At 66.9% G+C, this 22015-nt stretch overlaps 2 protein-coding genes across 3 annotated transcripts in view; one reads left to right on the forward strand and one right to left on the reverse strand.

Annotated features, from left to right (window-relative positions):
- The window catches only part of SCAP (SREBF chaperone), a 59914-nt gene extending 49612 nt beyond the window's left edge, over positions 1–10302 (forward strand). The window contains exons 13-23 of one of the 2 annotated variants that reach the window (XM_084205081.1): positions 24–433; positions 1236–1403; positions 2207–2402; positions 3139–3254; positions 3340–3868; positions 4506–4591; positions 5177–5259; positions 5964–6130; positions 7563–7643; positions 8228–8434; positions 9005–10302. In XM_084205081.1, coding sequence (XP_084061207.1) covers positions 24–433; positions 1236–1403; positions 2207–2402; positions 3139–3254; positions 3340–3868; positions 4506–4591; positions 5177–5259; positions 5964–6130; positions 7563–7643; positions 8228–8434; positions 9005–9250 — 2289 coding nt within the window. In that variant the 3' untranslated portion in view covers positions 9251–10302. The remainder of the gene's footprint in view (positions 1–23; positions 434–1235; positions 1404–2206; positions 2403–3138; positions 3255–3339; positions 3869–4505; positions 4592–5176; positions 5260–5963; positions 6131–7562; positions 7644–8227; positions 8435–9004) is intronic. The other variant, XM_084205080.1, reaches the window with a different exon arrangement.
- Positions 10303–10350: 48 nt separating this feature from the next.
- Positions 10351–21680, reverse strand: PTPN23 (protein tyrosine phosphatase non-receptor type 23). The gene is made up of 25 exons (XM_084203805.1): positions 21516–21680; positions 20875–20949; positions 20230–20357; positions 19654–19730; positions 19499–19548; positions 18876–19007; positions 18470–18550; positions 17935–18066; positions 17729–17776; positions 17458–17514; positions 17241–17299; positions 16857–16936; positions 16646–16760; positions 16447–16512; positions 16198–16343; positions 15372–15680; positions 14896–15050; positions 14664–14815; positions 14233–14412; positions 12073–14095; positions 11772–11953; positions 11498–11602; positions 11268–11406; positions 11079–11192; positions 10351–11003 (listed from the first exon to the last, which is right to left on the reverse strand). The coding sequence occupies exons 1-25, from the start codon at positions 21597–21599 to the stop codon at positions 10449–10451; spliced, it is 5244 nt and encodes a 1747-aa protein (XP_084059931.1). The 5' UTR covers positions 21600–21680; the 3' UTR covers positions 10351–10448.
- Between the last annotated feature and the right edge of the window lie 335 nt (positions 21681–22015).

Here is a 22015-nt window from a genome sequence, read left to right on the forward strand (position 1 = left end):
GAGCTGTGTCTCACCCTGCACAGGCCGGGACAGTGATCTGGATCGGAATCCTGGTGTACACGGACCCCGCTGGGCTCCGCACCTACCTCACGTCCCAGGTCACCGAGCAGAGTCCCCTGGGGGACGCGGGCCTGCCTGCCATGCCCGTTCCTGGAGGGGTGCTGCCTGCTGGGGACCCCAAGCTGGACCTGTCCGTGTTCCCCTCGGAGCCCGTGCCGCTGTCGGAGAACCGCACGCAGCAGCGGGAGCAGAAGGCGCGGCTGGAGCCCGAGCAGCAGCCCTGGGGCCCCGAGGGCAGGGGGAACGGGCAGCTGGAGCTGGGAACAGAAGCACAGGTCACCTGGGGAGCAGAGGATGAGGAGATCTGGAGGAAGCTTTCCTTCAGGCACTGGCCAGCCCTCTTCAGCTACTACAACATCACCCTGGCCAAGAGGCAAGTGGGCTGGCACGGAGTGCCGCTGGCACTGGGATCTGGCAGCTGAGCACAAGGGTTTGTCTTCCTCCTGTCCTGCGTGCTCCATACCCACATAACCTGCTTCCATGGGGCTCATTCCAGGTGTGTGTGGGAGGAGGCTCAGGGGAGACCTTGTGGCTCTGCACAACTCCCTGAGAGGAGGGGACAGCCAGGGAACTTGGGCTCTGCTCCAGGGAACAGGGACAGGAGGAGAGGGAATGGCCTCAGGGGTTTCCAGGGGAGGTCAGGGTGGATATCGGGAAAATTCCTTCCCCAAAAGGGTTCTCTGGCTCTGGCACTGCTGCCCAGGGCATAGTGGAGTCCTCATCCCTGGAGGGATTTAAAAGCTGTGTGGACGTGGGGTTTGGAGACATAGGTTATTGGTGGCCAAGGGAGAGCAGTCAGACTCGGTGGTGTCAGAGGGCTTTTCCAACCCCAGTAATTCCACAATTGTCTGATACAATCATCTGAAAGGGATGGAAATAGTACATGTGAGGAAAAGACAGCTGAGCTGAGGGAGCTTCTTGGTGAGACCTCCCAGCCTGCAGCACCCAGGAAACTAGACTTAAATTAAATTCATGGGATCCACTTGATCTCATCAGACTTCATTTCTGTTGGCTCTTTGAAGGGTTAAAAGCTGGGGAGTAGCTTTAGAGGAGAATATTTCCAAGGAGATCTTTAGTTCAGGACGCCTGAAGTGACGCACTGAAAGCGCCCCAATTCCTGCTGTGGCTGCCCAGTGACCCGTGCCCCCGCTGAGCCGCTGTCCCTGTCCCCTCAGGTACATCAGCATCCTGCCAGCCATCCCGGTGACGCTGTACCTGCACCCCCAGGAGGCCCTGGAGATGCGGCACCCGCAGGAGGCCCGGCGCTCCCAGCCCTTCCTGGACGCGGCGCCGCGGCCGGAGCGCGCCGCGCCCCGCGGCCACCAGGATGTCACCCTCTACAAGTATGGTGTCTGCCCCTGCCCCTGCCCCAGCCCCTCGGGGCACTGGGCCCTCTGCCGGGAGAGGAGAAAGCTCCTGCAGCGGCAGTGCCAGAGCTGGGGGTGCTGGGGATGCTCCAGTGCGAGGGGACATGGGTGCATCCGGGCAGTTTTCCATCAGCCGAGGGCAGGAGTGGGCTGTGCATGGAGGCCCTTAGGGCTCCTGCTGCACTACGGGGCTGACCAGGACAGAAGGGCAATTTGGGGGTTTAAATGTGATTTCATAGAACCCCAGAACGGTCTGGTTGGAAGGGACCCTAAAACCAATCCAGTCCCACTCTGTGCCGTGGGCAGGGACACCTTCCACTATCCCAGGGTGCTCCAAGCCCTGTCCAACCTGGCCTTAGACACTTCCAGGGATCCAGGGGCAGCCACCACCTGGATATAATTTTATAATGATTTATGGGGGGTCAGATCAAACTCTGGTGCAAGGAGCTTCCCTCTCTGTGGAGAGTACAGCTCACAACCCCTGCCTGAATCTGCACGTGCTGAACACACTATTATGCCATCCCCAGCTGGTGTTTTCTTAAAATTTTAGTTGCTCATTACTTTCCTTACTGAAAAGCCTCAAAATCTTGTGGAAATTGTCATTTTCCTATTAAGCCCCTCCTTAATTTCCAACAAATCTCTGTAATTTGTTGAAAAGCTTTCTCAGCTGAGAAATTCAGACCAGCGCATAAGTAATCCCGGCACAAGACTTCCCAAATGTATCTGTGGACTAGAAATTTGAGTTTATTTCTTACCTTCCTTGTGTGTGTGTCCCGCAGGGTGGCTGCTCTGGGCCTGGCGTCGGGCATGCTGCTGGTGCTGCTGCTGTTCTGCCTGTACCGGGTGCTGTGCCCCAAGAACTACGGGCAGAACGGGCCGGGCCGGCGCCGGCGCGGGGACCTGCCCTGCGACGACTACGGCTACTCGCCCCCCGAGACCGAGATCGTGCCCCTGGTCCTCAGGGGACACCTCATGGTACGTCCAGCTTGGCAACTAAAGAAAGGTTATTGGGGTGTGAAATTCCTGCAGCACGCCTCGTCTCCTCCTGGGGCCGGCTGGCTGCAATTCCCACCCTCACTGGCCATGGCTTCCGCTCCCTGCCTTGCTGGGACGCCTCCAAGGGACAGCTGGATGTGGCACTCGGTGCTCTGGGCTGGGTGATGGGGTGGGCATCAGTCACAGATGGGACTCAGTGGTCTGGGAGGCTTTTCCTGTTGGGATGAGTCTGGGATTCTTCCTGTTCTGAGATGAAACAAAGCTCTTGGGCATTCAGACCGATGAGTTTACAGTGCTGGGCTGTGTCTCCTAGCAAAGCTGTATCTTTGCTCCTGATCCTGCCTTCCAACTGGGATGGAATTTTTTAGGGAAGGCAAGGCAGATGGACTCTGTTGGATTTGCAGCAGTCCCCAGTGCACACTGAGGTCTCTGGGCAGAGATCCTGGAATCCCAGAATGGTTTGGGTTGAAAGGGACCTTGAAACTCATCCAGTGCCACCCCTGCCATGGGAGGGACACCTTCCACAAGCCCCATCCAACCTGGTCTCGGCCACTTCCAGGGACTTGCATGTCCTCACCGTCCCTCAGTTCCTAAAGCAGCCAGCTTTGACATGAAGTCCACCATCTCTGCAGCCCTGCAGGCACACCAGGCTGTGCTCAGGATCCAGAGGCCTCGGTGTGCCCCACGGAGCTGTGCTTGTCCTTCCCCCTCGCAGGACATCGAGTGCCTGGCCAGTGACGGGATGCTGCTGGTGAGCTGCTGCCTGGTGGGGCAGATCCGCGTGTGGGACGCGCAGACGGGCGACTGCCTCACCGTCATCCCCAAGCCCAGGTACGGCCCCGGCCGTGTCCCCGTGTCCCCACAGCCCTGTGCTCCAGGAGGCGGCCCAGGGGCTCAGCTCTGTCCCTCCTTGCAGGCTGCGCAGGGACAGCAGCGGCATCTTCGACTACCAGGAGGGCTGGGATCCCAGCCCGGACGGCAAGAACGGGCTGGAGGACTCCTTCGAGAGCAGCCACCAGCTGAAACGGCTGCTGGGGCCCCCGCAGCCGCCCCTGTTCTGTGACCAGCCCGACCTCACCTCGCTCATCGACACCAACTTCCTGGAGCACGCCAAGGCCGAGCCCGAGCCGCGGCTGCGGGCCGTGGGCGCTCGCCGCAAGGACTCGGGCTACGACTTCAGCAGCCTGGTGGGGAAGGTGTACGAGGAGCACGGCGGCTCCGGCTGCAGGAACGGGACCTTCCCGGGGCTCTCGGCCCCGCACGGCCCCGCCGGGCTCTGCGGGAGCGGCGAGGGCGAGGGCGGCTGCGGCGGGGACGAGGCGTGCGCGGGCTGTGACAAATCCTCGCCCCCGCCCGCCTGGGGAGGGGACCTGGAGAGCTCCATCTGGAGCCTGGAACTGCAGGGGAACCTCATCGTGGCTGGCAGGAGCAATGGGAAGCTGGAGGTGAGGAGTGGGGGCGCGGCAAGGCGAAGGTGGAGATGAGGAGCAGGGACACAGTAATGGGAGGTGGAGATGAGCGGGGACACAGTAACAGGGAGGTGGACAGGAGGAACAGGGACACAGTAACAGGGAGGTGGAGATGAGCAGGGACCCTGGAAGCCGGAGATGAGGAGCAGGAACACAGTAACAGAGGTGGAGATCAAGAAAAGGGACACAATAGCAGGGAAGGTGGAGTGAGGAGTAGGGACACAGTAACAGAGAGATGGAGAGGGGGAACAGGGACACAGTAACAGGGAGGTGGAGATGAGCAGGGACACAGTAACAGGGAGGTGGGGATGAGCAGGGACACAGTAACAGGGAGGTGGAGATGAGCGGGGACACAGTAACAGGGAGGTGGAGATGAGCAGGGACACAGTAACAGGGAGGTGGTGATCAGGAACAGGGACACAGTAACAGGTGGAGGAGGAGCAGGGGCACCGTAATGGGAGGCAGGAGGTCGCACAGCCTGGGAGCACAGCACAGGGAGCTGTGACCTCCTCACTCAGCTCAGGGACCAGGAGCAGGGCACACAGAGCTGTTCAGGATCCCAGATCCCCTGTGGCCAGTGCTCCTGTCACTGCAGTGACCCCTCCTCCCCCAGGTGTGGGATGCCATCGAGGGGACCCTCCGCAGCAGCAATGATGAAGGACAATCTGGCATCACAGCCCTCGTCTTCCTCAACAACAGGTAACTCCTTGTGCAGGTGCTGGGAGATCCCCAGCCCCAACCTCCACGGCAGCTCCTGGCAGCAGAGGCTTGGCTGGGATGTCTTTTCCTTGGAATCAGTGTCATGGAATATCCTGAGCTGGAAGGGGCCCCCAAGGATCATGGAGTCCAACCCCTGGCCCTGCCCAAGACACCCCAACCACCCCACCCTGTGCCTGAGAGCTTTGTCCAAACACTCCCCAGCTCTGGCAGGGTCGGAGCTGTCACCATTCCCAGGGCAGCCCATTCAGTGCCCAACCACCTTTTCTTGTTATCCAACCTCTCATCCAGCCTAACCCTTTGAGAATCCACCCCTCACCACCTTTCCTGGCTCCAGGAATGCTCCAGCAGCCACTTCTTCAGCCCTCAGTCTTGCCCCAGCTGAATGTCCAGAGGGTTTCGGGGCTGGGACACCTTTGGGTCACTGCTCTTCAGAGGCACTGCCATTGTCCAGTCCATTCAGAGCTGTGTCCAGTCTCCCAGCCCAGTTCTGTGCAGCCTCTTCCCGAGGGTGTCCAGGTTTGGGGCTCAGGGAGGGCCTCTCTCAGCCCCACGTCTGTCCCTCAGGATCGTGGCTGCCCGCCTGAATGGCTCCTTGGATTTCTTCTCTCTGGAGACACACACGTCCTTGAACCACCTGCAGTTCCGAGGTGAGCAGGGGTTGCAATGTCAGTGTGCTGCCCTGGGCTCCTGCCTTCCCCTCCTCGCAGCTGAGTCTTCCTCACACCCCCTTTAGCTTTGGTGGTAACTGCTCCACAAGCACCCAGAGCTGTGCTGTGCTGAGCTGAGGGAGCTCCCTGTGCTGGGACACCATCCCCATACTGCCCTTCCCTCCTTCCACTTCTGTCTCCTTTCTGTCTCACTGTTCCCAGTCCCAGGAACAGCCCGAGCCCTTGGCACAACCACAGCACAGCCCAGAGGGGCCCATGGGGGTGGCTGGTTAGAGCAGGGGGTTCCTTTGCTTCTGGAGCAGAATAGAGGGGATGCTTCAGATGGGATACTGGGGGGAAATTCTCCCCTGGAGAGTGGTGAGGGACTGGAATGAATTTCCTGGAGAAGCTGTAGCTGCCCCATCCCTGGAGGTGCCCAAGGCCAGGCTGGACGGGGCTATCCCAGGAGCGGGAAGGTGTCCCTGCCCCTGGCAGGCGGGGTGTGGGACTGAATGGGCTTTAAGGGCTCTTCCATCCCAAAGCAGTCTGGAATTGTCTGCCCCTGCTGAGACCCTCACTCCAGCTGTTCTTAGCACGGTTGTTCTTGGCCGCAGTACCAGCCCCATTCCCCAAAGCCCCGCACCCAGACCCCGCTCGGTGCCGTGCCGAGGTGCCCTGCCCGGCTGAGCCCGTGTTGCCCGCAGGTGGCCCGGGCAGGAGCAGCCTGCCGCCGTCGCCGGAGCTGTGCCGCGGGGCCGCGCTGCGCTGCCGGCTGACACACAGCGTGGCGTGCGCGCACCACAAACCCATCACCGCGCTGCGGGCCGCCGCCGGCCGCCTCGTCACCGGCAGCCAGGACCACACCCTGCGGGTGAGCGGGACAGCGGGACAGGGACAGCGGGACAGGGACCGCGGGACAGGGAGGGGCACACCCTGCGGGTGAGCGGGACAGCGGGACAGGGACCGCGGGACAGGGACAGCAGGGCAGGGACCGCGAGACAGGGACCGCGGGACAGGGAGGGGCACACCCTGCGGGTAAGCGGGACAGCGGGACAGGGACAGCGGGACAGCCAGGACCACACCCTGCGGGTGAGCGGGGCAGGGACAGGGACAGCGGGACAGGGACCGCGGGGCAGCCAGGGGCACACCCTGCGGGTGAGCGGGCGGGACAGCGGGACGGGGACCGCGGGGCAGCCAGGGGCACACCCTGCGGGTGAGCGGGCGGGACAGCGGGACAGGGACAGCGGGACAGGGAGGGGGAGCTGGGAGCTCCGTGGGCTCTGTTCACCGAGGAGTCCGAGGACAGAGCCCAGAGTGTCACCCCAAGCTGACTGTGGGACCTTCATGCCGTGGGAATGGGTGACTTCAAAGAATTAGGGAGTCACTGAGGTTGGGAAAGCTCTTCAAGACTGTCGAGTCCAGCCAGTCCCCAGCACTGCCAAGGCCACCACGAGCCCCTGTCCCCACGTGCCACATCCACAGGGCTTTTAGATCCCTTCAGGGATGGGGAACCCACCACTGCCCTGGCAGCCCCTTCCAATACCTGACCACTTTTTCCATGAAGGAGTTTTCCCAATATCCAACCTAAACCTCCCTGTCCTCCTGTCCCTGTTCCCTGGGAGCACAGCCCAATCTCCCCCCTGGCTGTCCCCTCCTGGCAGGAGCTGTGCAAAGCCACAAGGGCCCCCTGAGCCTCCTCTTCTCCAGGTTGAGCCCCTGCCCAGCTCCCTCAGCCCCTCCTGGGGCTCCAGACCCTTCCCCAGCTCCGTTCCCTGCCATGGACACACTCCAGCCCCTCCAGGTCTTCCTGTGGGGAGGGACCCAAAGCAGCCCCCAGGATTGGAGGCCCCTCAGCAGGGCCAGCACAGGGGGACAATCCCTGCCCTGGTCTTGTGGCCACACTGGTTTGATACAGTCCAGGTGCCATTGGCCTGTTTCTCACCTGGGCACAGCTGGTCACATCCACCTGCACCCCAGGGTCTTCCAGCTCCTGTATCCCCAGACTGGAGCATTCCATGAGGCTGCTGTGACATTCCCTGAGTGGCAGACCCAGGTTCTGGGGTGTCCCCTCTCCCCTTCCCCTTCAGCTGTGCAGTCACTGCCCTGTGACCACCCTGGCACTGCCCACCAGCCATTCCCTGTCCTGCCCTGCCCTGCAGCACCCCATGGCCCCTGGCATCACAGGCGGGCTCTGGCTGTGCCACAGTGGGACCAGGTGGGACCTGTTGTGCCATGGGAGCTCGGGTGGCACCACCCTGAGCCCAGCTGGCCCCAGAGCCTCACTCGGGCCTGTCCTGCCCCAGGTGTTCCGGCTGGAGGACTCGTGCTGCCTGTTCACCCTGCAGGGCCACTCGGGAGCCATCACAGCCGTGTACATCGACCAGGTACGGGGACATGCTCACCTGCCTTCACACCTGAGCTGATACCTGAGCCCATCCTTGACATCACACCTCAGCCCATCCCTGCTCCCATCCCTGAGCCAGTGGCTCAGCTGGAGGCACCCACCTGGCTCCCTCCATCTCGCTCTGGCCAAGCCAGAGTTTTCCCCCAGTTCACTGTGAGCTCAGCAATCTTTCCCTGGAGATCTCCTGCTTCTCTGTCCTTCTGGAGCTGGGAATCCCTGTTCCTGCACTGCCAGCTGGGGCTGAGCAGGCCCGAAATGGGCCCTGAGCCCCCAGGGAGGCTCTGCCCGCAGTCCCCAGGAGGAGTGAGGGTCCCCAGTGTGCTCCCTACAGCAGCGTGTGCCCCAGGGGCTCTCCCGCCGCACAGGGGTGACCTCGGGTGCCTCTGCACTGGGGCTCCTGGGGGACCCGGGCTCTGTTCCCCCCAGCTGCTCAGGCTCACGAGCAGGCAGGGCAGCCCTGGGCCGGCAGTGCAGGGGTGCAGCCACGCTCAGTCCCCTGCTGCAGCCGGGAGCGTGGGTGGCACCGCTGTGTCCCCGCACTGAGGTGGCCCCGGTGTCCTGCAGACCATGGTGCTGGCCAGCGGTGGCCAGGACGGGGCCATCTGCCTGTGGGACGTGCTGACGGGCAGCCGTGTCAGCCACATGTTCGCCCACCGCGGGGACGTCACCTCGCTGACCTGCACCACCTCCTGCGTCATCAGCAGCGGCCTGGACGACGTCATCAGCATCTGGGACCGCAGCTCGGGCGTCAAGCTCTACTCCATCCAGCAGGTGGGACCTGGGGAGGGTTAACCAGGAAACCAGGAATTGCTTGGGTGGGAAAACCTCGGAGACCACGGAGTCCAACCGCCCCCCTGCACTGCCAAGGCCACCACTGACTGTGTCCCCAGGTGCAACATCCACAGGGCTTTTAAATCCTTCCAGGGAAGGGGACGGCTCTGCTACCCCTTCCAAAGTCTAATCACCCTTTCCTTGGGGAAATTCCTGCTGCTGTCCACCCAAACCTGCCCTGGCCCAGCCTGGGGCCGTTCCCTCTGCTCCTGTCCCTGTTCCCTGGGAGCAGAGCCCGACCCCCCAGCTGTCCCCTCCTGCCAGGAGCTGTGCAGAGCCACAAGGGCCCCCTGAGCCTCCTTTGCTCCAGGCTGAGACTCCCCAGCTCCCTCTAACACCCTCAGGGGTCCTCCTGGGTTTTCCAGGCCCCCACCAGCCTGCGGAGCCTCTGTTCCAGCTGGGCACCCTTGGAACGGCCTCCCTGCCCCACGCAAGGGCTGCGGTCCGGCCGGGTCCGGCTCTGCCCCGCTCCCGCCCCCGGAGCTCAGCTCTCCGCCCTCTGTCCCGCAGGAGCTGGGCTGCGGCGCCAGCCTGGGCGTCATCTCCGACAACCTGCTGGTGACGGGGGGCCAGGGCTGCGTGTCCTTCTGGGACATCGGCTACGGGGACCTGCTCCAGACCGTCTACCTGGGCAAGAGCAACGAGTCGCAGCCGGCGCGGCAGATCCTGGTGCTGGAGAACGCCGCCATCGTCTGCAACTTCGGCAGCGAGCTCAGCCTGGTCTACGTGCCCTCGGTGCTGGAGAAGTTGGACTGAGCAGGAGGAGGGGCCGGCGGGACTGAGGCGGGGCCGGGGGCTGTGCCGGAGAGGGGACGGGGCCGCGGGCTCCGTGGCTCCATCCGCGCCACCGGAGCGGCTCCGGTCACCGAGCGGGGTGGGGCCGCCGCCCTCTTCTGCTCCCCCCGGTCCGGCATCTTCCAGGCGGTCTCGGGGACCCCGGCAGCGCGATGGTGCGGAGGGACGCGGGGCGGGACACGGAGGGACGCGGGGCGGGACAGGGCAGAGCGGGGACAGTGTGGTGGCTCCCGGAGCGGACACCCAGCGGTGGCTGTCCCGGCCCGGCACCGCCCCGGACACAGAACAGCCCTCGGCCAGCCCCGGCCCCGGGTGGCAGCCGGGCGAGGGCCGGGACCGGCCCGTCCGGGGCGCGGCTCGGCCCCCACGTGCCTTAGGGCGCGGCAGGGCCCGCCCGACCCCGCCCGGGGCCGCAGCTGCCCCCACTCTATTTATTTATACGCTGTAAATAGTTATTTATTGGGGCAGCGGGCGCGGGGCTCCAGCCCCAGCAGTGCTGCCCTTGCCGTGCCCTGGCACAGCTGCCCTGCCCGGCTCCCTCCTGCGCCCCGTCTGCAGCAATAGCACCTTCCTCCTCCTCCTCCCCTTCCTCCTCCTCTTCTCGCTGCGGGGCCAGAGGAGGCTTTTCTCAGGTTGGGAGCGGGCGGAGCTCTCGCCCCCCTCCTGCAGGCGCTGGGGAGGGACCCGAGCGGGGGCACAGCGGGACCAACGTGCACAGCCAGGCACGGAGCAGCCCCCGGGGCTCCCCCGAGCACGGGCCGGGCCCCGCCGCGGGCCCCGGGGCTCCCGGCCCGTCCCGCCCTGCCCCGAACCGCCCATGACGTCTGTTCTCGACCCCCGGTGATTGTAGAGGCGGCGCTGGCCGGGGCAGGGGGGACCCCCGGGACCCCGGCCCAGCCCCCGCGGGTGGCCTTCGCCCAGCTGTACCTTTGTGCTGTACAGGGGACGCTTTTTGTACCGATCGTGTTTTATAACGTGTGCAGAACATCATTAAACGGAACTAACCCGAGCCTGGCCCAGCCCTGATCCCCCGCTCCGGCAGCACCAGGGCCCGGCCCTGCAGATAAACTCGCTTTATTTTAGTAGCAAAGAGCTGAAAAAGTCAGTTCTACCTGGAGTCAAACAAGTGGGGCTGGGGGCCCGGGGGCCCCCGCCCCCCTCACGCCTTGTTGAGGGTCCAGAGGGGGTCGAGCATGCTGAGGGGGTCGTCGCTGGGCCGGGGCGCCCGGAGCCCCTCGCCCGGCTGTGCCTGCAGGAAGTTCTGCTTGTTCATGCGCTGCTTGCCCTTGAGGGACGCGTCCAGGCTGAAAGCCTCGGGCGTCAGCGAGGCCAAGAGCTCCAGGGAGGAGGAGGAGGAGGCGGAGGCTGGGGGGGCAGCGGGGGGCTCTGGCGGCGCCCCCGGCCCCTCGGGGCTCTCCCCCCCCACGTGGTTGCTGCTCTCAGTGTCACCCGATGCTTCGGGGAGGGGCGGCCTCGGCGCGGGGGGCTCGGGCTCGGGGGCACCGACACCATCCACGAGGCCGTCAGGGATGGCCGGCGGCACCTCGGGCTCCACGGGGTCCGGAGCGGGGGCGGGATCCGCCCCCCAGCCCTCCCCGGGCTCGGCGCTGGGCCCCCCCGGTTTGATGCTGAGCTTGGCGATGGTGGCCTGGATGGAGCTGATGGGCACGTCCCCCCCCAGCACCAGGTCCTGGGGGTCCTGCTGGAAGTAGAGCTGGGGGAGAGCGACCCCGTGAGCCCCGGCAGCGGCAGAGCTCCCCAAAAGCGCCCGGCGCGCCCCTACACCCACCTTGGGGGAGGTGCTGTTGGGGGGCTTGGCCAGGCTGGGGCCGCCCACGCCGTGGCGCAGCAGCACCTGCTCGGCGTGGAGCAGGACGGCCTCGAAGCAGAACTTGAGGTGCAGCTGCAGGGGAGGGGACACGGTGAGGCCCGGGGGGTGCAGCCCCACGCCCCCGGGCCCGCAGCCCCCCCGCCGTACCTTCTCCTGCAGCATGTGCTTGCGCTGCTGCCGCATCCGCCTCACCAGCTGTGCCAGGTCCGGGATGCCGTTCCCGGCCTCCACCTCCTGCACGGCGGCGTACAGCAGGCAGAAGGCGCCGGTGCGGCCCACGCCGGAGCTGCGGAGACACCCCCGAGCCGTGACAGACCCGGGAGAGGAGGGGGAGCCCCTCTGTCTCCCCCGCCCCGGGAGCCCCCGGCCCCGCTCACCTGCAGTGCACCACGACCGGGGTGTGCAGCGGCCGCTGGTGCAGGTAATGGCCGTGCACCTCCTGGACGAAGCGCAGGAGGCTCCCCTTGCTGTCGGGCAGGCCCCTGGGGTAGGAAACACACGCTCGCTGGGGGGGGGTCTGCACTCAGACCCCCCGACGGGTCAGGGCTGCCCAAACACCCTCCCCAGTCCCAGAACCGAGGTTGCAGAACTGACCCCACAGAAGATCAGGGCTCCCAGGGCCCCCCAAGCCCCCTTTGTCTCCCCACGTACAGCTCAGGCCAGGAGGTGAACTGGAGGTGGGCCACGGTGCGTTTGAGGCTCTGGTCCCGGTACTGCAGCGTCAGCATCCGCTCCACGTGCGTGGGGGTCACACGCAGGCTGGTGAGCACCACGCTCAGGGGGCCGTGGGCCACGGGCTGGCCCCGCTCCGACGGGAAGTACCGGAGCACCTTCTGCCGCGGGACGGGCCGTCAGCACAGCCCGGGGACCCTCGGGCCCCGCAGGGCACCGGGCAGGCTGTCCCGTCCCCGGGACCCCGCCCGGCCGGCCCCGCACCCGGGACGGGACGCACCTTGTCCAGCTCCTGCTCGGACACCAGCATGACGACCACGGACACCTTCTGCTCGTAGATCATGAGCCAGAAGTCGGCGGCGGTGCCGAGCAGCGGGGCCTGGGTGGCGATGAGCGCGGGGCAGTACGGGGACAGGTCCTCCACGCGGCTGGCGTTGATGTAGTCGTCCTTGCCCGAGCGCAGCACGACGCGGTTGCGGTCGTAGGGCATGATGTCCTGGTGCCGGTTCTTCATGGAGTAGCAGCGGGCGATGGCGATGGAGCGCTGCCGGGCGTCGCGCTCCTGGGCCTCCTGCAGCTCCTTCCAGAGCGCGTCCAGCTCGGAGCCGCCGCCGGGCGCGGGCCGCTCCAGCCGCTCGGCCAGGGCGCGGAACCGCTCCAGCTCCGCCAGCAGCCGCCGGACGCGCTCGGGCTCCGCGTACGGGTCGGCCTCGATGAGCTGCACGGCCCGCGGCCGCTGCCCCTCCTGCGCCCCCGCCTTAGTGGGCTGCAGCAGCCCCCCGGGCGCGGCCGAGCCGCCGGGCTGGCTCTCGGGGCTGGACGACAGCAGGTCGGCGGGGCAGGGACTCTGCCGCGGGAACGGCGGCTCCGCGGAGCCCGGCGGGGGCAGCGCGGGAGGGGGCCGCGGCGCCGGGGGCTGCATGGGCAGGGCTGGGGACGGGGACGGCGCCGGGGACGGGACCAGCGGGCCCTGGATCACCACGGCGCCCGGCAGCGGCCCGGGAGAAGGGGCCTGGCTGGGCGGGGCGGGCGCGGGGGGACCCAGGGCCATGGTCCCGGGGGGCAGCTGGGCGCTGGGGGGGGCCGGGCTGGGGCAGAAGGGCAGGGCGGGAGACGCGGGGGGCACCGGCTGGAGCCCCCCCAGGGCCGGGGGGCCGCTCTGGGCGGGGGTCCTGGGGAAGGGCACGGCCCCCGGGTGCGGGGCGAGGGCGGCGGGGGGCAGCTGGTCCTGCCCGGGGAGCTGGTAGAGCTGGGGGGGCAGCGGGGCCTGCGCCGGGGCCGGCGGGGGCAGCTGCGCCCCCGGAGCGGTGAAGCGCTGCTGCTGCTGCTGCTGGGGGAACTGGGCCGGGGGGGCCAGGGGCACTCGGGGGGGCTGCTGGAAGGGCAGAGGGGCCTGGGCTCGGCCCGGGGGCAGGAAGGGACCCGGGGGGAACTGCTGGGGGCCCTGGGCGAAGGCAGGCGGGGGCTGTGCCGGGGGGAAGGGGGCCTGGGCCGGCGCCCCGAAGGGCTGCACCCCTGCCGCCGCGTAGGGGAAGGGCGCCGGGGGCCCTCCGGGGCGCTGGGCGGGCAGGAAGGGGCCCGTGGGGCCCCGGGGGGGCACGGAGCAGCTGGAGATGGGGGCCTGGACGCTGTCCACCGTGGTGGTGGCCGGGCGAGCGCCCGGGGGCTCGTGGCCCCCCAGCCCCGGCTGGGCGCCCCCGGGCGCTGCCCCCGGCACGGGCGGCCGGAGCGGGCCGGGGGCCGGGCCGGGCTGGCCCAGGCCGTAGGCGGGGGCGGGCAGGGGCCCGTGCTGGGGGGACGAGCGCGGGGGCGGCACGTGGGGCCCCCCGCCGAAGGCCGGCTGCGCCGGGGCGCGGATCAGCGGCGCGGCCGGGAAGAGCTGAGCGGCGGCGGGGCCGGGGGCGGGCCCGGCCGGGGCCGAGGGCTGCAGGAGCTGCCCCGGGAGCCCCCCGGGGGCAGGAAAGGGCCCTTGCACGGCGGGAGGCCCGGGCAGGCGGTAGTGCCCCGGGAAGGGCGGCGCGGGGGCCAGGGGGGGCAGCGGGGCGCTGGCCACCCCTCCCGGCAGCAGGTAGGGCTCGGAGGGCCGCAGCCCCCCGGCCAGGGCGGCCAGCGCTGGGGGCGGCAGCTGGCCCAGGTGCCCGGGCAGCAGCTCCGGGGGGAGGCTCCGCAGCTCCTCCGGCAGCTCCTGCAGCACCAGGGAGCCCAGCTCGGCGGCCTCGGGGCCCCCGGCCTCGTCCAGCGGCTTCTTCTGCAGGGGGGGCTTGGGGGCTGTGGGCCGGGGGGGCGGCTGCTTCTTCAGCTCCCTGGGGGGGCAGGGGGCTCAGTGTGGGGCGGGGTGCTGCCCCCCACTGCCCCACGGCCACCAGGAGCCCTGCCCCTGTCCCCAGACCACCCCCACAGCTCCCAAGGGCCCTTCTCCCCCCGGTCTGTGCCCACCCACCTCTCCAGCAGCTGCTGCCGGTGCGCCTCGCTGGCCTGGCACGCGGCCCGCGCCCGCTCCAGCAGCTTGGCCGCCTTCCCCTCCAGGTCCGTGTAGAAATCCTTCCCCTCCTGGGACTTCTTCATCAGGTCCTCATAGGCCTCGTAGGAGGCCACCAGGGTCTGCACGGTCGTGTTCCACCTGGGACAGGGCACGGAAGGGACTCAGCAGGATGCAGTGCCAGGGTGAAGGGGGGCACCCAGCTCCAGGCACCTGTGGGACCCTCTGGTTCCCACTGGGATGGGCACAAGGACAGGACAAAGCCCCCACAGCCCCAGCAGTGGGGTGGGACAGGAGAAGCTGGTGGTGGCCCCACGCCTGTCCCGGGGGGTGAGGGCTGTTCCCGGGCACTGAGCCCACCCAGGCCCCCGGGAGCTGCTCTCCCCACTCACTTGTGCTCCACCTCGGCCAGGGCCTTGCGCACGGCTGCGTACTTGACGTTGGCATCGGTCAGGGCCTTGAGCACGTTCTCCTGGGCAGCCAGGTTCTGCTCCAGGTACACCTTGAGCTGGTCGTACTTCTTCAGCTGCTCCTCAAAGAGCTTCTGCGGGGACACGGGAGGGTCTGCGGGGCTGTGGGACAGAGCGGTCCCCGAGGGGGACGCAGGGGTGTCCCCAGGCCCACCTTCATCTCGGAGCGGTCCGTGGTGACCAGCGAGGTGGTGATGTCATCCTTCTGGATCATCTCCCGCAGCTGCTGCTCCAGGGACATCCGCTGGTCCCGCATCTCCTGCACCTTGGCCAGGATCCGCTTCAGGTTCTGCAGCACCTGTTTGTCGTCTGGGGGTGGGGCGGGGTCAGGGGCGGGGCCGGTCCCGAGGGACCGCAGGGAACCCAAGGGATGGAACCTGCAGAGCCAGGCCTCGGCCGGGACAGCCTCTGTCCCCTTTGTCCCCAAACAGAGCCCACTCTGCACGTTCCCCGCGGGCAAGCTCCCACTGCACTGACCCTGATGGTGCCAGTGCCAGGTGACACATGGGGACATCCAGGGGGCACGGAGAGGGACAGCCCTGCCTCCCCCAGCCCAGGGGCCCTGCCAGTCCCCCGGGGGGACACAAGGGGTACAGCCCTGCCTCCCCAGCGCCCCGGGCCAGGACTCACCTTCGGAGAGCGTGGGGGTGGGCAGCGCAGCCCGCACCTGCTCCAGGGGGCCGCCGAGCAGGCGCAGGTTGCCCAGGTGCAGGTTCATGGCGCGGTGCAGCTCGGTGTTGGTGAAACTCGCCTTCTCGTGCAGCTCCAGGTACTTGGAGCACTCCTTGCTCACCTCGGCCAGCCCTGGGGGGGACGCAGGGGCCGGCGGGACCCTCCCCAGCAGCTCCTGCAGCTTGCGCTCCTGCGCCTCGTCCTCCTCCAGCAGGTCCCGGATCTCCTTCAGCGACGCCTCCACGTCGGTGAAGACCCCGGAGAGCACTGGGGGGGCACGGGGGGCTGGTGGGCCTGGGGCCACCTCCTGCCTGCCCCAGGCCTGAAGCCAGGCACAGACACGGCAGCTCCAGGGATAAACCCGGCCGTGGGCAGCCAGAAGAGAGACACGGCAGCCCAGGTGTTGGAGTGCTGAGCACCTGGGTACCCCTGCCCTTGGGGTCATACCCCCTCCCATCCCACAGGGAAAACGCTTTGGGATTCAGGAATTGATGCCAGTACAGAACCAGTAACGAGTGGGAACATTCCCAACACCTTGGGAATAATGCTGGCCCCAGTGACCCCAGCCCCAGGCAGGGAGCAGTGCCAGCCCCCAGTCCCCGGCAGGGAGCAGTGCCAGCCCCCAGCCCCCGGCAGGGAGCAGTGCCAGCCCCCAGCCCCCGGCAGGGAGCAGTGCCAGCCCCCGGCAGGGAGCAGTGCCAGCCCCCAGGCCCTGGCAGGGAGCAGTGCCAGCCCCCAGCCCCCAGCAGGGAGCAGTGCCAGCCCCCAGCCCCAGCCCCCTCACCCTGCATGGACTGGACGAGGTTGCGCACGGTGTCGGGGCGCACGCTGAGCGCGGCGCATTTCTCCATCAGCACGGGCGGGATGTGGTTGTACATGTCCAGGTTGTCCACGGTCTCGGGGTCCAGCTGCATGGAGTCCATGAACTGGCTGTGGGACACAGAGGGGCCCCTGAGGGGTGGCAGTGTCCCCCCTCCAGAGGCTCAGGAGCGGCAGGACCCTGTGGGGCAGAAGGGCCGGGTCCCTCACGTACTCCAGCACTTCGTTCTTGGCTTCGATCTTGGCCATCACGTCCCGCAGCAGCTTGGCCTTTTCCTCGCTGGGACAGCACAGAACAGGACAGTCCATGAGCACAGGGAAATACCCAGCAGGCTCCACAGCGCCAGCCATCCCATCCCGTCCTGCTCTGGCTGGAGCCCAGACACACCTGTACAGGGATGACCAGGACACACCTGTACAGGGATGAGGCCTCGTGGGCAGCCATGGGCACCAGCTTGGCAAAGATGTCGGGGCCGGTGACCGCGGGGTCCGTGGGGTTGACGGGCAGAGCCTTCACCAAGGGGGCACCTGAGGGACACAGCCCGGGCTGGGATGGCTCCCGAAGGGCTGCTCCCCTCAATCCCAGCAGGTCCCTGTCCCCAGGGGCCCCGAAGCCCCCCTGACCTTTGACAGACTGCAGAGTGTCCAGTGCGGGCACGGCCTCGTGGTAGATGAAGTCGTTGTCCTTTTTAGCTGAATTGTATCTGGAAATGGGAGAGAAGGAGCAGGTGGCATTCTTGGCTCCCTAAGCTTGCTCCCAACGGGCTCAGCCCCCCTGGCTCTCCTGGGATTGCCCCAGAAATTCCCACAGCATGCATCCATGCATCCATGCATCCATGCATCCATCCATCCATCCATCCATGCATCCATCCATCCATCCATCGGGCCCGGGGCAGTGCTGGGCTCTGCACGTCAGGACATCAGGAATGCTCCCCAAGCTCCCTGCCCATCAACATTCCCAACCCTTGGAAAGGGATGGAGACAGCCTGGGGGGCCCCACAGACTCACTTCCCACCAATGACATCCATGGTGAACCTCAGAGCTTCCTGCACAGTTTCAGGCTGGCCCTGTGGGAGTGAGAGTGGGAATGGTGTCCGAGCGCTCCGGATGGGATCAGAGGCCTGGAGAGCCCCTGGAACCGACTCCAGTCCTGCTCCTCCTGCAGCTAGCAGCCCAGGGCCCAGCTGGGAGGGGGAGCCCCCAGTCCCAGAGGGCAGGAACACACCTTGGCCAGCTTGATGGCTTCGTTGAGCTTGTCCAGAGCGCTCTGGAAGTAGATGACCTGCAGGAGAGCAGGGCTGGGGTTGGCACCGGGGGCACTGCCCTAGCTCTGCACAAGGACACCAGGGCCAGAGCTCCCCACAGCCCTCCCAGAGCACCCAGGCCCTGGCAGGACACAGCTGTGGATACCCAACCTCTTCCAGCACACAAACCCCTTCCCAGGACCTGATCCAGATCCTGGAGAGGATGAAATGGGATGACACAGCCCCACTTACCCTCTCCCCAAACTTCTGCTGCTCCTCGGCCTGTTTCCCCATGTGCAGCTGGAAGAAAACTGGGATCAGAGCTCTGTAACTCCATGGAGAGCTTTGAGAGGGGGAGGAAAACCCCAGGGAGCAGCCAGGGCTGCTCCAGAGCTGGCAGGAGCATCCCGAGGTGGGACAGGAGCACAGGCAGAGCCCCACAGCCCCCCCTCACTCACATGGGCCACAGCAGCAAAATAATAGATTTTCATTTGGACCAGCTTCTTCCAGTCCTTCTGGATCTTGCCCAGCAGGGAGGCTGTCTCTGAGTTCTCCAGGGCCCGGCAGGCCTCCTTGTAGTAATCCACCACCTGTGGAGAGGGACAGGGGAGAATTCCAGACCCCAGAGGAACCAGGGCAGGGAAATCACCAGCACCAGCCCAAGGACTTGGATCACCTGGGGGAATGGTTGGAGGGAACTCAGGGATGTGTTTGGGACCACAGCCAGGGACTGTCACCATCCCAGGCTGCTCCAAGCCCCATCCAGCCTGGCCTTGGATACTTCCAGGGACCCAGGGGCAGCCACAGCTGCCCTGGGAAATCCATTCCAGTCCCTCACCCACCTCACAGCCAAGAATTCCTTCCCAAGACTCCCCCCACATCTCCCATTCCCTGTGGCCTGTCACTCCAGGCCCTTGCCCCAAGTCCCTCTGCAGCTCCTGATCCCAGAGCAGAGGGAGCAGGGCCGTGCTGGGAGCAGCTCCTGGAGCTCACCTGGGCACTGATCCGGGCCACGAGGAAGCTCTTCCTGTTGTCCAGCATGGACTTCTCCAGGAGACACTCCTGTGCCTGGCCCTGCCAGGGACAAGAGAGGAATGTTCAGTGTCCCCAATCCTTGGGACAGCCCAGACCCCTAGCAGGACCCACTGACTTCAGCCCCTTTCCCAAGGGGTGGATGTGGCACAGGGAATAGCAGCTCTGAGGGTGCCTGGAGCCCAGGAATGGCACTGAGCCTTCCCTGATCCCCCAGTGCCTCCCAAAACCTCCTTCCCCCACCCTGGGAGAGAGCCCAGACCCCACAGAGAATCCCAGGAGGACACTGGGGTCCTGTGCCCTTGGATGCATGGGAACCCCAACCCCACGGACACACTGGAGGGGTCCCAGTGCTCCCAGTCCCTACCAGCATGAGGTTGATGTTGAGGCTGAGGATCTGGTGGCTCATGTCCACGCTGTAGGAGTGTGGGAAGTGATCCCGCAGGTAGGTGAAGGCGCCAGCAGCACACTGGAAGTGGGTGCAGGAGACCTTCATGCCCTGAGGGGATGGAATTGTATAGTTTGGAGAAGACTTCCCAGACCACAGAGTCCACCTAGCCCCCAGCACTGCCAAGGCCACCCCTGGCCATGTCCCCAAGTGCCACATCTACTGGGCTTTTAAATCCCTTCACCAATGGAGACGCCACCCCTGCCCTGGGAGCTGTGCCAGGGCTGGAGAGCCCCTTCCAGGAAGGATTTTCCCAATGTCCACCTGAGCCTCCCCTTGAGGCCATTCTCTCTTGTCCTGTTCCCTGGGAGCAGAGCCTGACCCCCTGGCTGTCCCCTCCTGTCCCCCTCCTGAGTCCCCTCCTGGTGCCCCCTCCCTTTCCCAGACACCCTGCAGCCCCTCGATGTACCTGGACACCCCAAACCCCACAGGTTCCAGGTTCCTCCCAGTGCCCAGCACAGGGACAGTCCCTGCCCTGTCACACCCAGCTGGCACTGCCCCAGGAGGGACAGAGCTGGCACTGAGGGCTGCGGGGTCGTTACCTCCTCGGACACGCGCTTGTCCATGGCTCCCAGCATGGAATGCAGGGCTCCTGTGGGGACAGGCGGGGGCTCAGCAGGGCAGGGACACCCCAACACCCCTGGGAACGGGGGCTCAGGCCAGGGAGCCCCAGAGCTGCTGGAATCAGGGAGCTCACCCAGGTTGTAGAGGACACAGGCCTGCTCGTACTTGATGTCCTCGTGTGTCACTGCCTTGCCCGAGAAGATCTCAGTCCTGGGGAGAAGGGGCACAGGACAGGGAGCGACCAGGGATTCTCCCAGGAACAGGAATTACCGGGAACCCCATTCCCCAAGGGTCCCTGGGACTCCCCTCTGCAGGACCCCATTCCCCAGAGGTGCCCTGGGATCTCCCTGTGCCACCCCAGGCAGGACACTGTCATCCCCGAGGGGTGCCTGGGATCCCCCAGTGCCAGCCTGGGCAGGACCACGTTCCCAGGGGGTTCCTGGAGCAGCCCTTCCCCAGGGAATGGGCACGGCCACATCCTGCACAGCTCAGCCCCACATCCCAGTCCCCATCCAGGATCCCTCATCCAAGCCCACCCCAGATACCCCATCCTATCCCATCCCAGGATCCCCCCCATTCCAGTCCTCTATCCTATCCCATCCTATCCCTGCCCCCCCATCCCAGCCCCCCCATCCCAGTCCTCTTTCCCAGCCCCCCCATCCCAGCCCCCCCATCCCATCCCAGCCCCCCATCCCAGCCTGTCCCTCACCATGTGACGGGCACGGCCGCCTCCTGGCCCTGCCCCATGGGGATGCGGCTCTGCAGGAAGTGCAGCTGCCCCAGGTACTTGCGCAAGGTGCTGCAGCCCTCGAAGTCCCTGGGGACGCTGACGGCGCTCTGGGAGCGGGGAGAGGAGGGAGAGGCTCGGGGGACACGTTCCAGGCAGGAACAGGAGCTGTCCTGCAGGGGAGGCCGGGCCAGCAGCATCAGGCTGCTCAGGGTGGGGCAGGGCTCCTGGAAAGCCTCGGGAACTGCTGAGTGCTCCCAAAACGAGTCTGGGGGAGGCCCTCACGGATGGGGGGGAGTGGGGTGGGGAAATGAGGCTCTGCACCCCCAGCACAGCTCCCAGGGCTGGGACAGTCAGGGGATTCGGGTGTCCTGGGGCACACCGGGGGAGGAGGGAACAGCAGCAGCACCTGGGAAGGTTTCCTGCCCTCCCGCTTCAGGAGAAATCCCAGCGCTGCACTGGGGGTGTCTGGGCCCCCGTGGGGCCAGCACCAGGAGCTGTCCCTGCTGCCCCAGCCAGCAGCTCAGAGCCCCCGGATCGCGGGGATCTCCACGGGCTGCTCCGTGGGCCGCAGGACGGGGAGGGGGCAGCCCCGGCCATCCCGGAGCCCCCAGGGTCCCCCCTCACCTGCCGGAGCAGCTCCAGCTTCCGCAGCTCCTCGTTGTAGCTCTCCGGGTTCTCCCCATAGTTCTTCAGGACGAACTGCGAGACGGGAGAGGCTGAGCGGCCCCGGAGCCCCCCCCGGCCCCGGAGAGGCCGCCGGGCACCGGGGAGCTTCACGCCCACGGAGGCTCGGGGGATGGGATCGGGGAAGGGCTGAGGTTGGAAAAGGGACTGGAGGGTGGAGGGAAGGTCCCCCGGCCCCAAGGTGCGGCGTGTTGGGGACACTCCCAGGGGCCGCCCGTGTGCCCCGCAAAACCGCGGGGGGAGCGACACAGGGCTGAGGAGCCCCCCAGCGCTCTCCATCCATAAATTCTGCGGCACAGGAAGCGCCGGGCAGGGGTGGGCCTTGTTTACAGCCGTTCATTAAGTGACTAATTACCGGGCCCCGCGGGGGTGGCAGGGACACGGCGCCAGCCCCCGGCGGCTCCGGGCAGGCGGGTCCCGGCCCTCACTGCCCGCCCCGATCCAAACCCCCAGCTCCAGCCCCGGCGGCTGCAGGACCCCCCCGGGCATCGCGCCCGCCGTTCCCCTGCCCTGGGCCCCGACGGCAGCGGGACCTCCCCGGCCCCTCCCGCCCCCGAGCCCCCGCCCCTCCCCGGCCCCACCTTCTTGACGGCGGCGTTGAAGGCGAACTCCCCGGCCTCCTTGAGGTCGAGCCAGATCATGGGCATGCGGGGCACGGCCTCCATCCCGGCCCGCTCCCGGCCCAGCCCGGCCCGGCCCCGATCCCGGCCCGGCCCCGATCCCGGCACGGCCCGGCCCGCCGGAACCGCGCGCGGGGGCTCACGGGACACCGAGTCCGCGCGACACTTCCGGCCCCGTTCCCGTGGCGACGCCCCGCCCCTCGCGTCTGTTCCCACGGCCCCACCCATTAAAAGGGCGTGGTTGTGTAGCCACGCCCACTCCGTCGGGACACGCGACGTTGCCATGGGGACGGCTCGCCGGCTCATTGGAGGACGCGGACATTGTCATGGAGAAGCTCCGCCCCAGAGGCGGGCTGTTGCCATGGCAACGTGCCACGCCCAGCCTCGCCCTTTTACTCCCCCCCTCCCCTTCAAGGCTCCCCTATCGTGGTGCTGTTATTAATTACCTCGCTAATTACCCT

Source organism: Fringilla coelebs (assembly GCF_963513975.1).
Source record: "Fringilla coelebs genome assembly, chromosome: 1".
Taxonomy (NCBI): Eukaryota; Metazoa; Chordata; class Aves; order Passeriformes; family Fringillidae; genus Fringilla; species Fringilla coelebs.